General features: G+C 43.5%; 1 protein-coding gene across 1 annotated transcript; it reads left to right on the top strand.

Moving 5' to 3' along the window:
- The first annotated feature begins 137 nt into the window (after positions 1-137).
- LOC120029852 (X-ray repair cross-complementing protein 5-like) lies at positions 138-16364 on the top strand. The gene is made up of 13 exons (XM_038975159.1): positions 138-257; positions 543-661; positions 755-867; positions 1124-1265; positions 1510-1761; positions 1965-2151; positions 3410-3596; positions 3710-3878; positions 4074-4235; positions 4349-4478; positions 9383-9483; positions 15675-15791; positions 15974-16364. Exons 2-13 carry the CDS (start codon positions 589-591, stop codon positions 16171-16173), a joined length of 1833 nt encoding a protein of 610 aa, XP_038831087.1. The 5' UTR covers positions 138-257; positions 543-588; the 3' UTR covers positions 16174-16364.
- Positions 16365-16568: the final 204 nt, after the last annotated feature.

The following is a 16568-nucleotide window of genomic DNA, read 5'->3' as shown; positions in this document are numbered from 1 at the left end:
TATTTAGACAATACAGTATGTTTCATAAATGCGCAATCAATGCGTCTCCACTTCAATCACACAGTAGGTGGCGCTATGCAATTTTAGCTTTACATGAACACACCAACATATTTTTCAACATAGAAAAAGTACTGCATGTTCAAGTGACAACAGAGCACGCAGATATGGTATGATATCAACACCTGCATCAAGACAAAGCGTGCCGTTAGCTATTCTACTCCGAAACACATTCGTAACACCACACACTCGGTCGCAAGGTATGCTTTATTTTTGCTGCAAATGTTAAAGGAAAATGTATTGTTATTTTATGGCGATAAATGTCGGCTAAACTAGCTAGCCAAAATACACTTACCCGCCAGGAAGAAGTTGAGCATTGATTGGCCGAAGTCATCATGCCCTTCCTTCCAAAACAAATCCGTCTTCAAACAATATATATGCTATTAGCTAACTAATCAGAGTTTTATAACAACCACAATTTTGGGGAAAAAAATTCACAAACTTTTAATGACCTCTCCCTGTGTGTCGTGTCATGTCATTTTCAGGGCTCCACCAGAGCCTTCCAGTACATGTGTAGCCTAGTTGGGGACCATGGCAGAGTGGAACGCCTACTACCAGAATGAGGATGAAGATGTGGACGGGGAAGAAGGGGATGAGTTTGAAGGTAGGACAAACATTGATGGCGATTGAATGGATTAATACTGAATTGTATGGAGTTTAGTATATGTTGTGATGTAATTGCAATCCCTCTCCCCAGTGGACTATAAGAGCACAGGGCGTGACAGCCTGGTGTTTCTGGTGGATGCTTCCAAGGAGATGTTCATCAGTGGGGAGGATGGAGAGCCCTCACCATTTGACTTGACCATGCAGGTAGATCTGTTTCTCTTGAGCTGTCTCGAACTCTCTGCTTTCCCTTACAGTTTCCTGTCTTTTCTTCACCACCTTCCCCGCCACTCTCTTTCTCTCACTATCTCAGACAGGATCAATATTACTGAACTCTCAGAATCATGAAAAGTGACATGACCAATGGCTCTTTCCCACTCACCCTTTCTTTATCTCTCTGTTGTCCTGCTTAGCCCTCTGACAGTGTTGTAATGTATTGTATCTTGTTACTCTCCCTCCCCAGTGTGTCCACAGCGTGTATACCAGTAAGATCATCAGCAGTGACAAGGACCTGGTGGCTCTAGTGTTCTATGGGACGGAACAGAGCAAGAACCCCAGGAACACTTTCAAGCATGTCTATGTTTACCATGACCTGGACTCACCTGGTATGTCTCCCTGGCTGGCAGTTTCTGTGTATGTTCTGAAAGGGTTTTGGAGTCTTCTGGAAGCCAAATTAACTTTTGTTATTATGCTCTCTGTGTATCTCCATTTCCAATATGCTTGTCTTTACTCTTCTTCCTTACCTATCTCTCTGTCTATCCACCTCTTATCTCCTCCACCCATCACTCTCATCCCTCTTGTCTTCTGTCCTGTTCCGTATTCTTTCATCCATCTCCCTCCCTCCCTCAGGTGCCCGTCGGGTGAAGGATGTGGACGGGCTGCGTGGGGAGAACGGTGCCCAGGTGGCAGATGAGACCATGGGCAGTGGGAAGACCAACCTGGGTGAGGCCCTGTGGTGCTGCTCCAACCTCTACAGCGACGTCAAGTTGCGGCTCTCCCACAAGCGCCTCATGATCTTTACCTGCCGAGACACGCCACACAGGGGCGACAGCGAGCGTGACCGCCTAGCCCGCACCAAGGCCGGTGACCTTAAAGAGACTGGTGGGTCTGGAGAAAGGGGACGGGCAGTTCTCAAAGATAGAACACTCATAGTTGTACCTCTATGGCATTTGGCATCCTTGATGTAACTGGGTTGTAGGTGGAGGGTTTTGAAAAGTGGCCTGAAATACATCTTGGTCCTGCAAATGTATAGTTTATCAGTAGAAGTGTATGATACATTTTCTCACTCTCTCACTCACTCACAGGTGTGGTGATAGACCTGATGCATCTGATGAAGCCAGGTGGGTTTGACGTCTCGCTTTTCTTCTGCGATGTGGTGAGCCCCCCCGAGGATGAGGCTGAGCTGGGCCTGCAGATGGAGCCTTGTGGGAAACTGGAGGACCTCCGGAAGAGGGTTCGAGCCAAGGAGATGAAGAAGAGATCCACGGCAAGGTGACAAGCACAGGCTAGCACTGTTTCCCCCACCATTGTATAGGCGGGGCACTGATCTTATAGGACATGTTTAAATTTTTCAAACGTTTAACATTTCTCTCTACTAAGGGTGTGAACGTTTAACTGAAATTGGGATCGTTAAAATAAAAATCTCTAACTGAAAAACACTGTAGGGAAAAAATCTCACAAAATTACATTTGCAGTGCAGTTGTCACAAAACTACCACTAACAGCTCCCGATCATAAAGGGAAAAATAAAAATGAAACAAATACCTAATACAAAAATGCTTTAACATTTCTAGGGGGGAGAAGTGTCTTTCAAATGATTTTCCATGGATATAAAGCGCTCCGCACGTCATTGTCGCTAAGTTGGAAAAATGTCAGAGTGAGACGGAAGCGACAGCAGCGAAGTCCTGTATGGCAATACTTTGAAAAGTTAAATGAGAAGGTGGTGAAATGCGAACTGTGTGAGGTGGAATTGCGCTACAGTAGCAGTACAGGTTCAATGCTTAGCCATCTGAATGGGCCTCACGGTTCCTCCCTAACCATTGTTGGCAGCAGCGCAGACATCCAACAACAGACATTAGATAGGCTCTTCACGTGAAAGAAGTGCGATAAGGGACGGCGTGAGAAACTCACAGCGCTGATTACAGAAATGATTGCAGTTGATATGCAGCCATTGTCAATGGTAGAGGATGTCGGCTTCAGTGCCCTGATGGTATTTCTAGGACCAGTCTACAAGATGTCATGTCGAAAAACCATTGATGGCCCGGATGGAGAAATTGTACAATGATTCCTCTGCAAGTACAGAGCTCGAGTTCTCAAACACCATACGTGGCGTTAACAGATTGTTGGACTTCTATGAACACGCTGTCATACATAATTTCAACGAGCCATCACATTGATGAGAAGTGGCACATGAAGTCCCATGTACTGACCTCGGAGAACATGGAGGAGAGGCACACGGCAGAGAACCTAAAAACGTAATTAACTACCATAGTTGCTGAGTGATTGGAGGACAGCAGTAAAGCGAGCGCCATCTGGTAGCCAGGACTGCTGTAGATTGAACTGCATCGCCCCCTAGCGGTCACACGCAGGACCATATCTGCATTGTGAATTCACATGTCATTTTATTATTTTTTGTTATAAAAAATTTAAAAAAAACATTTTAAATGGTAAGAAAATTTTTACATTTGTCACATGCCTACTGAACAGGGCCCTGGTTGCTGATGAGTCCTCTCTCCTCCTCTGAGTCTCAGGTTGAATCTGTGTCTGGGGGAAGGGATGAACGTGGCGGTGGGTGTGTACATCACGGTCCGACAGACCAAGAAGCCTAATGCCGACAAGCTCTACAGAGACAACAACGAGCCCGTCCACACCAAGACACGCCTCTACCACACACAGACAGGCAGCCTGCTGCTCCCCAGTGACACCAAGAGGGCTCAGGTAACTTTTTGGAATCGCAAAGTATAGCAATTATCGAAAGTGTTTCAAAGAAAGTATAAATTCATACTTCTCATGCTGTTAGGGTCATTTCAGTCTAGTGTTTGTCTGTGTAGGTGTATGCAGGCAGGCAGATAGTGATGGAGAAAGATGAGGTGGATGTGATAAAGAAGTTTTCTGACCCGGGTCTGGAGCTGATTGGGTTCAAACCCATGGAGCGTCTCAAACTGCACCACCACCTCAGATCTGCTCTCTTCATCTACCCAGAGGAGGAGGCGGTCACAGGTGTGTTTGTGTGCGTCCGTCCCTAAACACGGAACCTGTCACTGTGATGGGAAGAGAGACGGTGACAATTTAATACATAACTGCCCGTCAAAATGTTATCTGGGGATCGTCACCCATGTTTGCCCTCTGAGTTCCATTATCTTTTGAGTTCCAACTTTAACCCCTTTCTCACTCTGTCATGTTTTTCCATCCCAGGGAGTGCCTGTGTGTTTACAGCGTTGCTGTGCAGGTGTAGTGAGAGGAACGTGTTTGCTCTGTGTAAATACACACGGATCCGTAACTCTCCCCCACGCTTCTTAGCCCTGGTGCCCCAGAGAGAGGAGCTGGATGAGGGCCAGGTCCAGATTGAGGCTCCAGGTACAGTCATTGGGTCCCACTGCAGCCGGGGTCTTTTGCCCCACCCCAAAGGATTTCGCACAATTAATATAATTTTAAACTTTCAGACTTATTATAGTGATGTGTATTCTCAGGCTTCCATGGCATCTTCCTGCCCTACGCGGATGACATCCGTAACCTGAACGCTCCTCAGCTCCCCACCGCCTCTGACGCCCAGGTGGAAAAGATGAAGGAGATAGTACACAAGTTACGCTTCAAATACAGGTACGGCCCTTTCATTACAGTGAATAATAAAAACATCACAGCTGTCTGCACAGATTGTTTCCATACCAGGATTTGCATTTTGAAAAAAGTAAAAGCATAAAACACAAGTGTCATTCATGTCTTATGACATGAATGAGTTGAAATTCCCACTTACTCCTGTGTTGTCTGTGTACAGTGCATTCAGAAAGTATTCAGACCCCTTGACTTTTCCCACATTTTGTTACCTTACAGCCTTAAACTATTTAATAAATTTTATTCTCATCAATCTACACACAATACTGGGAAAACAGGTTTTTTGAAATGTTTGCAAATGTATGGTTATTAAAAAGTATTCTGACCCTCTACTCAGTACTTTGTTTTAGCACCTTTGGCAGTGATTACAGCCTCGAGTCTTCTTGGGTATGACGCTACAATCTTGGCACAACTGTATTTGGGGAGTTTCTCCCATTCTTCTCTGCAGATCCTCTCAAGCTCTGTCAGGTTGGATGTTGAGTGTCGCTGCACATCTATTTTCAGGTCTCTCCAGATATGTTCGATCACGTTCAAGTCCGGGCTCTGGCTGGGCCACTCAAGGACATTCAGAGACTTGTCCCGAAGCCACTCCTGCATTGTCTTGGCTGTTGTTCTGTTAGACTGTGGCGAAGGTTCACCTTCCGAGAACCTGCTCCAGAGCGCTCAGGACTTCATTAAGGATCTCTCTCTACTTAGCTCCGTTTATCTTTCCCGTGATCCTGACTAGTCTCCCTGTCCCTGCCGCTGAAGAACATCCCCACAGCATGATGCTGCCACCACCAATCTTCACCGTAGGTATGGTGCCAGGTGTCCTCCAGATGTGACGCTTAGCATTCAGGCCAAAGAGTTCAATCTTGGTTTCATCAGACCAGAGAATCTTGTTTCTCATGGTCTGAGAATCCTTTAGGTGCCTTTTGGCAAAACTCCAAGCGGGCTGTCATGTGCCTTTTACTGAGGAGTGGCTTCCGTCTGGCCACTCTACCATAAAGGCCTGATTGGTGGAGTGCTGCAGAGGTGGTTGACCTTCTGGAAGATTCTCCCATCTCCACAGAGGAACTCTGGAGCTCTGTCAGAGTGACCATCAGGTTCTTGGTCACCTCCCTGACCACCTCTTCTCCCCTGATTGCTCAGTTTGGCAGGGCGGCCATCTCTAGGAAGAGTCTTGGTGGTTCCAAACTTCTTCCATCTAAGAATGATGGAGGTCACTGTGTTCTTGGGAACCTTCAATGCTGCAGACGTTTTTTGGTACCCTTCCCCAGATCTGTGCCTCGACACAATCCTGTCTTAGAGCTCTACGGACAATAACTTCGACCTCATGGTTTGGTTTTTGCTCTGACATGCACTGTCAACTGTGGAACCTTGTATAGACAGGTATGTGCCTGTCCAATCAAATTAATTTAGCAGCACAGGTGGACTCCAATCAAGTTGTAGAAACATCTCAAGGATGATCAAAAACATTCAAGATGGCGAACTGAGCACAGCAGTGCAGATCACCTCAAGATAAAAACGTAATATTCAATATCTGAAAGTTAAACCAAATATTAGCACTTCACATACTGGTGGGTAATAACCTTCAATCTGGATAACACAAAACACATCATAAGGCTAGAAAAATGTATCGAAAAATATTACGAAGACAAGCAACATCCAAACATGACGGAGAGTAAACAAGGAGAACCAATCTCTAAAAGAAAATGCGGCGACTCGACGACTTAAGGTTTTCACCACCGGGAATGGTAAGGGTGGAAACCGATCTGTTAAAATCGATAAAAGACAAACTGGGCATACTTGAATTAGTCAGTAAAGATAGGAGTTGAAGGCGATCCTCGAGATGAGTGACAAAAACTGTGACAATGGAGAAAGATACAAACAAGCTAAAAGGGACATCTTTCTGAGAGAAGCCTTACTTGACATAGAGACTAGATCCATGAGAGAGAATCTGGTACTTACTGGTATCCAAGAGAAAGAAGTTCCTGAGGGTGTGGTGAGGGAGTTCCTCCTTACAGCGCTTCAGATCCCACACGAAGCTGTCGACAAAATCCAACTTGAATGTGTACACCGTTTCGCACAGAGATATGAGTGCCCAATCTTTGCCAAATTTTTATTTATCTTTTCATTTATTTTTTACCCCTTTTTCTCCCCAATTTTGTGGTATCCAATTGGTAGTAGTTACAGTCTTGTCTCATCGCTGCAACTCCCGTACGGACTCGAGAGAAGCGAAGGTCGAGAGCCATGCGTCCTCCGAAACACAACCCAACCAAGCCGCACTGCTTCTTGACACAATGCCCATCCAACCCGGAAGCCAGCCGCACCAATGTGTCGGAGGAAACACCGTACACCTGGCGACCTGGTCAGCGTGCACTGCGGCCGGCCCGCCGCAGGAGTCGCTAGTGCACGATGAAACAAGGATATCCCTGCCGGCCAAACCCTCCCTAACCCGGACGACGCTGGGCCAATTGTGCGCGCCCCATGGGCCTCCCGGTCGCGGCCAGCTGCGACAGAGCCTGGACTCAAACCCAGAATCTCCGATGGCACAGCTAGCACTGCGATGCAGTGCCTTAGACCACTGCGCCACCCGGGAGGCCTAAATTTGGTTTCTTTAAAGATAAAATAAAGGTTAAAAGCCTGGATAAAAGACTTGCTGTCACGAAAATAGGCATGAATCAGTTCCCGAAGGAAAAATCAGAACGGCCCAAAGTTCTGTACCCAATCTTCGAGGAGAATAGATTGAAAAGGAAACGTGTAGCTCTCGTAGCCGATAAACTGCATATTGATAACCAAATGTTCCGAGACACAAAGCCTATTCTAAATATTACAAAGTTCCCATAGAGGAGTCGAATAATGCAACACCCAATACTAGCCATGGTAGGGATTGTAATAAAAAATATATAGAAAAGCAATAAAATGCAACAATTGTTAAAGAAATAAACTACTACTACACCATTCTAAATGTTGGAAAATAATTACTATTAGACCTTGCGTTTGTAGTATTTCATGAATTGATAAGTCAGCATTAAAAGAAAGGATAATTAGCGAAATAATACATCTTCAAATATAAGGAACTGGAACACAAAAGTACTCAATCAACATCTTAGAGATAAAACACAGCAAACAGAGGACATAGAAGACACAGTATGTGAGGATGTATTGTGATGGAAGGTGGGGTGTGTGTGGAGTTAAGTGGGTGAAAAAGGATAATGGTTGCTAATCCCAGAGCCCATGTGTGTTTGTGAGCAGGGGTTGTGAGAGAGCTTTCTGTTTTGTGCAGATATGGGATACACAGTACCAGTCAAAAGTTTGGACACACCTACTCATTCTAGGATTTTACTTTATTTTTACTATTTTCTACATTGTAGAATAGTTGTGAAGACATCAAAACTATGAAATAACACACATAGAATCATGTAGTAACCATTTTTTTTTAAAACAAATATATTTAATATTTGAGATTCTTCGAAATAGCCACCTTTTGCCTTGATGACAGCTTTGCACACTCTTGGCATTCTCTCAACCAGCTTCATGGAGGTAGTCACCTGGAATGCATTTCAATTAACAGGTGTACCTTGTTAAAAGTTAATTTACGGAATTTCTTTCCTTATTAATGCGTTTGAGCCAACCAGTTGTGTTGTGACAAGGTAGGGGTGGTATACAGAAGATAGCCCTATTTGGTAAAAGACCAAGTCCATATTATGGCAAGAATAGCTCAAATAAGCAAAGAGAAACGACAGTCCGTCATTACTTGAAGACATTAACAATTTCAAGGACTTTGAAAGTTTCTTCAAGTGCAGTCGTAAAAACCATGAAACTGGCTCTCATGAGGACCGCCAATAATAAGAAGATACTTGCTTGGGCCAAGAAAAACGAGCAATGGACTTTAGACCGGTGGAAATCTATTTGAGAATTTTGGTTCCAACCACCATGTCTTTGTGAGAAGCAGAGTAGGTGAACGGATGATCTCCGCATGTGTGGTTCCCACCGTGAAGCATGAAGGAGCAGGTTTGATGGTGTGGGGGTACTTTGCTTAACCAGCATGGCTACCACAGCATTCTGCAGCGATACGCCTCCCATCTGGTTTATACTTAGTGGGACTATCATTTGTTTTTTAACAGGACAATGACCCAACACTCCTCCAAGCTATGTAAGGGCTATTTGACCAAGAAGGAGCGTGGTGGAGTGCTGCATCAGATGACCTGGCCTCCACAATCATCCGACCTCAACCCAATTTGAGATGGTTTGGGATGAGTTGAACCGCGGAGTGAAGGAAAAAGCAGCCAACAAGTGCTCCAGCATATGTGGGAACTCCTTCAAGACTGTTGGAAAAGCATTACAGGTGAAGCTGGTTGAGAGAATGCCAAGAATGTGTAAAGGGTGGCTACTTTGAAGAATCTCAAATAAAATATGTTTTGATTTGTTTAACACTTTTTTTGGTTACGACATGATTCCATATGTGTTATTTCATAGTTTTGTCTTCACTATTATTCTACAATGTAGAAAATTGTAAAATAAAGAAAAACCCTTGAATGAGTAGGTGTGTACAAACGTTGTACTGGTGCTGTATATATTATCTGCAATATTAAAGCTGATCTACCCCTAAAATATAAGTATTTTTTTTAAACATCTCAAGGATGATCAATGGGAACAGGATGCACCTGAACTCAATTTCAAATCTCATAGCAAAGGGTCTGAATACTTATGTCAATACTGTATTTCAAAAAAATAAATAAACTTGCATACATTTATAAAAACCTGTTTTTACGTTGTCATTATGTATATTGATGGGGGGGGGGTTCTTTAATCCATTTTAGATAAGGCTGTAATGTAACAAAATGTGGAAAAAGGGAAGGGGTCTGAATACTTTCCGAATGCACTGTATTGCTCTTCCTGTGCTGCAGGAGTGGTGCCTTTGAGAACCCAGTCCTACAGCAGCACTACAGGAACCTGGAAGCCTTGGCACTAGATCTCATGGTCCCGGAGCACATAGAGGACCACACCAGTAAGACACACACAATCACACACCACATGCTTGCTACTTCTACCCAGAGCCATATATAGAGTGTTCGGCCAGGTTTTAGAACAGCTGCCATGTTAGTACCTTTATTCTCGAAGTGTTGGTGATGTAACTACGAGAGCGCCTATTACAATTCCCTATGAAATGACCTGCTGTAAACAAGCAAAACAGCAGCAAACTTAAGACGTTTTTGTTATTCATATGGGATTATGTGTATCCAAGTCTGTACAGTGTTGCGGTTAGGGTTGTAAAGGGAGTGTACGTACAGTTGAAGTCGGAAGTTTACATACACTTAGGTTGGATTCATTAAAACTCGTTTTTCAACCACTCCACAAATTTCTTGTTAACAAACTATAGGTTTGGCAAGTCGGTTAGGACATCTGCTTTGTGCATGACACAAGTACCTTTTCCAACAATGGTTTACAGACAGATTATTTCACTATCACAATTCCAGTGGGTCAGAAGTTTACATACACTAAGTTGACTGTGCTTTAGAAGCTTCTGATAGGCTAATTGACATCATTTAAGTCAATTGGAGGTGTACCTGTGGATGTATTTCAAGGCCTACCTTCAAACTCAGTGCCTCTTTGCTTGACATCATGGGAAAATCAAAAGAATTCAGCCAAGACCTCAGAAAAGATTGTAGACCTCCACAAGTCTGGTTCATCCTTGGGCGCAATTTTAAAAAGGTACCACGTTCATTTATACAAACAATAGTACGCAAGTATAAACTCCATGGGACCACGCAATCGTCATACCACTCAGGAAGGAGACCTGTTCTGTCTCCTAGAGATGAAAAGTGCAAATCAATCCCAGAACCACAGCAAAGGACCTTGTGAAGATGCTGGAGGAAACGGGTACAAAAGTATCTATATCCACAGTAAAACGAGTCCTATATCGACATAACCTGAAAGGCTGCTCAGCAAGGAAGAAGCCACTGCTCCAAACCCGCCATAAAAAAGCCAGACTACGGTTTGCAACTGCACATGGGGACAAAGATCGTACTTTTTGGAGAAATGTCTTCTGGTCTGATGAAACAAAAATAGAACTGTTTGGCCATAATGACTGTCGTTATGTTTGGAGGAAAAAGGGGGAGGCTTGCAAGCCGAAGAACACCATCCCAACCGTGAAGCACGGGGTGGCAGCATCATGTTGTGGGGGTGCATTGCTGCAGGAGGGACTGGTGCACTTCACAAAATAGATGGCATCATGAGGTAAGAAAATTATGTGGATATATTGAAGCAATATCTCAAGACATCAGTCAGGAAGTTAAAGCTTGGTCGCAAATGTGTCTTCCAAATGGACAATGACCCCAAGCATACTTCCAAAGTTGTGGCAAAATGGCTAAAGGACAACAAAGTCAAGGTATTGGAGTGGCCATCACAAAGCCCTGACCTCAATCCTATAGAAAATGTGTGGGCATAACTGAAAAAGCGTGTGCGTGCAAGGAGGCCTACAAACCTGACTCAGTTACACCAGCTCTGTCAGGAGGAATGGGCCAAAATTCATCCAACTTATTGTGGGAAGCTTGTGGAAGGCTACCTGAAAAGTTTGACCCAAGTTAAACAATTTAAAGGCAATGCTACCAAATACTAATTGAGTGTATGTAAACTTCTGACTTCAACTGTATATTACTAGAAATTTTCTAAGTTTACTAGTAAACTACCAGAATTGTGGTAGATTGAATAGAATCGTTTAAATATATCACAAGACATCTATTGACCTTGTTCGGTAATCACAGGTATCACAGGTTTTGTAATAATCTCTGGCCTTCTGTGTTGCCTTATCACATTTACAGGTACATGTGGTACAATAAAGGTACAATATATTGAGTGAATAAGAGGATTTTTAAATAAATAGAACAATTGTGAAAAAAGTAAATACACTGAACAAAAATATAAACGCAACAATTTCACTGCGTTACAGTTCATATAAGGAAATCAGTCAATTTAAATACATTCATTAGCCCAAATCTATGGATTTCACATGACTGGGAATACAGATATGCATCTGTTGGTCACAGATACCTTAAAAAAAGGTAGGGGCGTGGATCAGAAAACCTGTCATTATCTGGTGTGACCACCATTTGCCTCATGCAGCATGACACATCTCCTTCACATAGAGTTGATCAGGCTGTTGATTGTGGCCTGTGGAATGTTGTCTCACTCCTCTTCAATGGCTGTGCGGAGTTGCTAGATATTGGTGGGAACTGGAACACGCTGTCGTAGACGTCGATCCAGAGCATCCCACACATGTTCAGTGGTTGACATGTCTGATGAGTATGCAGGCCATGGAAGAACTGTGACATTTTCAGCTTCCAGGAATTGTATAGAGATCCTTGCGACATGGGGTCGTGCATTATCATGCTGAAACATGAGGTGATGGTGGCGGAGGAATGGCACAACAATGGGCCTCAGGATCTTGTCACGGTGTCTCTGTGCGTTCAAATTGCCTTCGATAAAATGCAATTGCATTCGTTGTCCGTAGCTTATGCCTTTGCATACCATAACCCCACCGCCACCATGGGGCACTCTGGTCACAACGTTGACATCAGCAAACCGCTCGCCCACACTACACCATACTCGCTATCTGCCCGGTGAAGTTGAAACCGGAATTAATCTGTGAAGAGCACACTTCTCCAGTGTGCCAGTGGCCATCGAAGGTGAGCATTTTCCCACTGAAGTCAGTTACAACACCGAACTGCAGTCAGGTCAAGACCCTGGTGAGGACAACGAGCATGCACATGAGCGTCCCTGAGACGGTTTCTGACAGTTTATGCAGAAATTCTTCGCTTGTGCAAACCCACAGTTTCATCAGCTGTCCGGGTGGCTGGTCTGAGACGATCCTGCAGGTGAAGAAGCTGGACGTGGAGGTCCTGGGTTGGCGTGGTTACACGTGGTCTGTGGATGTGAGGCCAGTTCGACGTACTGCCAAATTCTCGAAAACGACGTTGGCTTATGGTAGAGAAATGAACATTAAATTCTCTGGCAACAGCTCTGGTGGAAATGATTGATGAGTGATGACAAGTGCATGCTCCCTCAACATCTGTGGAATTGTCTTGTGTGACAAAACTGCACATTTTAGAGTGGCCTTTTATTGTTCCCAGCACAGGGTGCACCTGTATAATGATCACGCTGTTTGATCAGCTTCTTGATATGCCAAACCTGTCAGGTGGATGGATTATCTTGGCAAAGGAGACATGCTCATTAACAGGGATGTAAACTAATTTGTACACCAAATTTGAGAAAAATACACTTTTTGTGCATATGGAAAATCTATGGGATCTTTTATTTCAGCTCATGAAACATGGGACCAACACTTTTTTTACACGTTGTGTTTATATTTTTGTTCAGTGTAGTTGGAAGAGTTGCAGAGTTAATTTTAAATAAAACCTTTGTTGATTAGATGCTTTTTTCATTAATTAGGCTATTTTCTCTTGAACCACATGGTCTATGTACTAGAAACTCATGGACAATATGGACTCTGATATAATAAATGAACACTATACACTGAGTGTAAAAAAACATTATGAACACCTGCTCTTTCCATGACATGGACTGACTTGGTGAATCTAGGTGAAAGCTAGTGTCCCTTATTAATGTCACTTGTTAAATCCACTTCAATCAGTGTAGATGAAGGGGAGGAAACAGGTTAAAGAAGGATTTTTAAGCCTTGAGACATGGATTGGGTATGTGTGCCATTCAGAGTGTGAATGGGCAAGACAAGATGTTTAAGTGCCTTTGAATGGGGTATGGTAGTAGGTACCAGGGTCACCGGTTTGTGTCAAGAACTGCAACGCTGCTGGGTTTTTCAGGCTCAATACTTTCCCGTGTGTATCAAGAATGGTCCACCATCCAAAGGACGTCCAGCCAACTTGACACAACTGTGGGAAGTATTGGAATCAACATGTGCCAGCATCCCTGTGGAACGCTTTCAACACCTTGTAGAGTCCATGTTCTAACGAATTGAAGCTGTTCTGAGTGCAAAAGGGGGGGTGCAACTAAATATTAGGAAGGTGTTATTGTTTTGTACACTCAGTGTATATGAATACATTTTATAACAGTTATTTAAGTATAAATTACCAAAGTTACGATAGATTGCCATAGATTTTCTGATAATTACTGAAGATTCCAGTAAGTTTGGTAAATTACGAGGAGCTTTGCCACCTTAGTTGTGGTGTCAACAAATTCCATATCTGCACTGGACATCTTCATAGGTTTTGAAAACTCAGAAATAAACAGCACAACGTAACAACACAGTAACTGGTATGGAGGAGATGGTGGCACTCTCGGATTGTTAAAGAAGAAACCGCATTGGCCCATCTCTCGCTATATATACAGTACCAGTCAAAAGTTTGGACACACCTACTCATTCCAGGGTTTTTCTTTATTTGTACTATTTTCTACATTGTAGAATAATTGTGAAGACATCAACTATTAAGTAACATATATGGAATCATGGAGTACACAAAAAAGTGTTAAACAAATCAAAATATATTTGAGATTCTTCAAAGCAGCCACCCTTTGCCTTGATGACAACTTTGCACACTCTTGGAATTCTCTTAACCAGCTTCATGAAGTAGTCACCTGGAATGCATTTCAATTAACAGGTGTGCCTTGTTAATTTGTGGAATTTCTTTCCTTTATGCGTTTGAGCCAATCAGTTGTGTTGTGACAAGGTAGGGGTGGTATACAGAAGATAGCCTTATTTGGCAAAAGACCAAGTCTATGTTATGGCAAGAACAGCTCAAACAAGCAAAGAGAAATGACAGTCCATCATTACTTTAAGACATGAAGGTCAGTCCAGAAAATGTGCAGTCGCAAAAACCATCAAGCGCTGTGATGAAACAGAAATACCTTATTTACATAAGTATTCACACCCTTTGCTATGAGACTCGAAATTGAGCTCAGGTGCATGCTGTTTCCAATGATCATCCTTGAGATGTTTCTACAACTTGATTGGAGTCCACCTATGGTAAATTCAATTGATTGGACATGGTTTGGAAAGGCACATACCTGTCTATAAGGTCCCACAGTTGATAGTGCATGTCAGAGCAAAAACCAAGCCATGAGATCGAAGGAATTGTCCGTAGAGCTCCGAGACAGGATTGTGTCAAGGCACAGATCTGGGGAAGGGTACCAAAACATTTCTGCAGCATTGAAGGTCCCCAAGAACACAGTGGCCTCCATCATTCTTAAATGGAAGAAGTTTGGAACCATCAAGACTCTCCCTAGAGCTGGCCGCCCGGCCAAACTGAGCAGTTGAAGGGCCTTGGTCAGGGAGGTGGCCAAGAACCTGATGGTCACTCTGATAAAGCTCCAGAGTTCCTCTGTGGAGATGGGAGAACCTTCCAAAAGGACAACCATGCAGCACTCCACCAATCAGACATTTATGGTAGAGTGGCCAGACGGAAGTCACTCTTCAGCGGAAGGGACTGGGAAAATAGTCAGGATCGAGGGAAAGATGAACGAAGCAAAGTACAGAGATCCTTGATGAAACCTGCTCCAGAGCGCTCAGGACCTCAGACTGGGGCAAAGGTTCCCCTTCCAACAGGACAATGACCCTAAGCACACGGCCAAGACAAAGCAGGATTGTCTACGTGACAAGTGTCTGAATGTCCTTGAGTGGACCAGCCAGAGCCCGGACTTGAACCGGATCGGACATCTCTGGAGACACCGGAAAATAGCTATGCAGCGACGCTCCCCATCCTACCTAATAGAGCCTCAGAGGATCTGCAGAGAAGAAAAGGAGAAACTCCCTAAATACAGGTGTGCCAAGCTTGTAGCGTCATACCCAAGAAGACTCGAGGCTGTAATCGTTGCAAAAGGTGCTCCAACAAAGTACTGAGTAAAAGGGTCTGAATACTTGTGTAAATGTAATATTTTTTAAATAATTTAGCTAACATTTCTAAACCTGTTTTTGCTTTGTCATTATGGGGTATTGTTTGTACATTGAGGGGAAAAAACAATTCAATAAATGTTAGAGTTAATTCTGTAACTTTACAAAATGTGGAAAAATGAACGGGATCTGAATACTTTCCGAAGGCACTGTATGCGCCTTTGGTGCTACCTATACACAAAAAATACTGAAGACAAAATCTTTTGGCAGTGTTCATACTCACTTTTTCTTGTCCATTCTTTGTTTATCCTCTCTCTCACTACCTCCCTCTCCTTCAGTGCCCACGGTGAAGATGATGGACAAGTGTCTTGGTTCCCTGGCTCAGGAGTTCAAAGATCTGGTGTACCCTGCTGACTACAACCCAGAGGGCAAGACTGCACCCAAACGCAAACCAGGTGAGAAATCTATAATCTACATTTCTGAGATATTGTTCACTTGCTATGTGTTCCATTGGAGAGATTTACACTTGCGTCTGGCAAATTGGGGAAAGAACAGTATAGTCGCTGGCAGCAGGATCTGTCTCACTGTCGATATACTGCAACAAATATTGTAACATCCTGGCCCTGTGTGTGTTCAGCTGAGGAAGCAGGCGGAGCAGAGAAGAAGCCTAAGGTGGAGATGTCTGAGGACGAGCTGAGGGCTCACGTACAGAAAGGCACCCTGGGTAAGCTGACGGTGCCCGTGCTAAAGGACGCCTGTAAGCAGTTTGGGGTGAAGGTCACAGGGACCAAGAAACAGGAGCTAATAGACGCCTTGAAGGCACAGCTCGCAAAATGAGGCGTAGATGTCAATATATGTTTCTGTCGATTTTCTGGTCAGAAGTACTTGGTAGCAGGATTATTGATCAGTCTTTGCTTTGGGGTTCCATTTTAAGGTTTCTAACCAGAGATATCTAGTTTTTCATTTACGTTGCTTATTTTTACATGTTTTAAACTTTGTAATAAAAAAATAAAGGGTAATTGCTTCAAGTTTAGTTTGTCTGCAGTTTTTTCACATTTCCTAGCCTCGGTAGCCAGTACTTTGTTTTGGGTTTACTCTCTCCTACATATTTATTTTGACAGTGAAGCTAAAAGTTTTAATTTGGCTCTATACTCCAGCATTTTGGATTTAAGATCAAATGTTTTATATGAGGTGACAGTACAGAATGTCACCTTTTATTCAAGGGTATTTTC

This window comes from Salvelinus namaycush, chromosome 35, assembly GCF_016432855.1.
Source record: "Salvelinus namaycush isolate Seneca chromosome 35, SaNama_1.0, whole genome shotgun sequence".
NCBI classification, from domain to species: Eukaryota; Metazoa; Chordata; class Actinopteri; order Salmoniformes; family Salmonidae; genus Salvelinus; species Salvelinus namaycush.
The sequence above is the reverse complement of the archived record's forward strand: the minus strand, read 5'-3'. Positions and strand labels throughout refer to the sequence as shown.

Bases quoted from the DNA above. Each gene is read 5' to 3' on its own strand.
- LOC120029852 (XM_038975159.1), top strand. From the start codon at position 589: ATGGCAGAGTGGAACGCCTACTACCAGAATGAGGATGAAGATGTGGAC. The intron at 1,266-1,509 runs GTATGTCTCCCT...TCCCTCCCTCAG, and splicing joins CCATGACCTGGACTCACCTG to GTGCCCGTCGGGTGAAGGAT. The intron at 4,479-9,382 runs GTACGGCCCTTT...CCTGTGCTGCAG, and splicing joins AAGTTACGCTTCAAATACAG to GAGTGGTGCCTTTGAGAACC.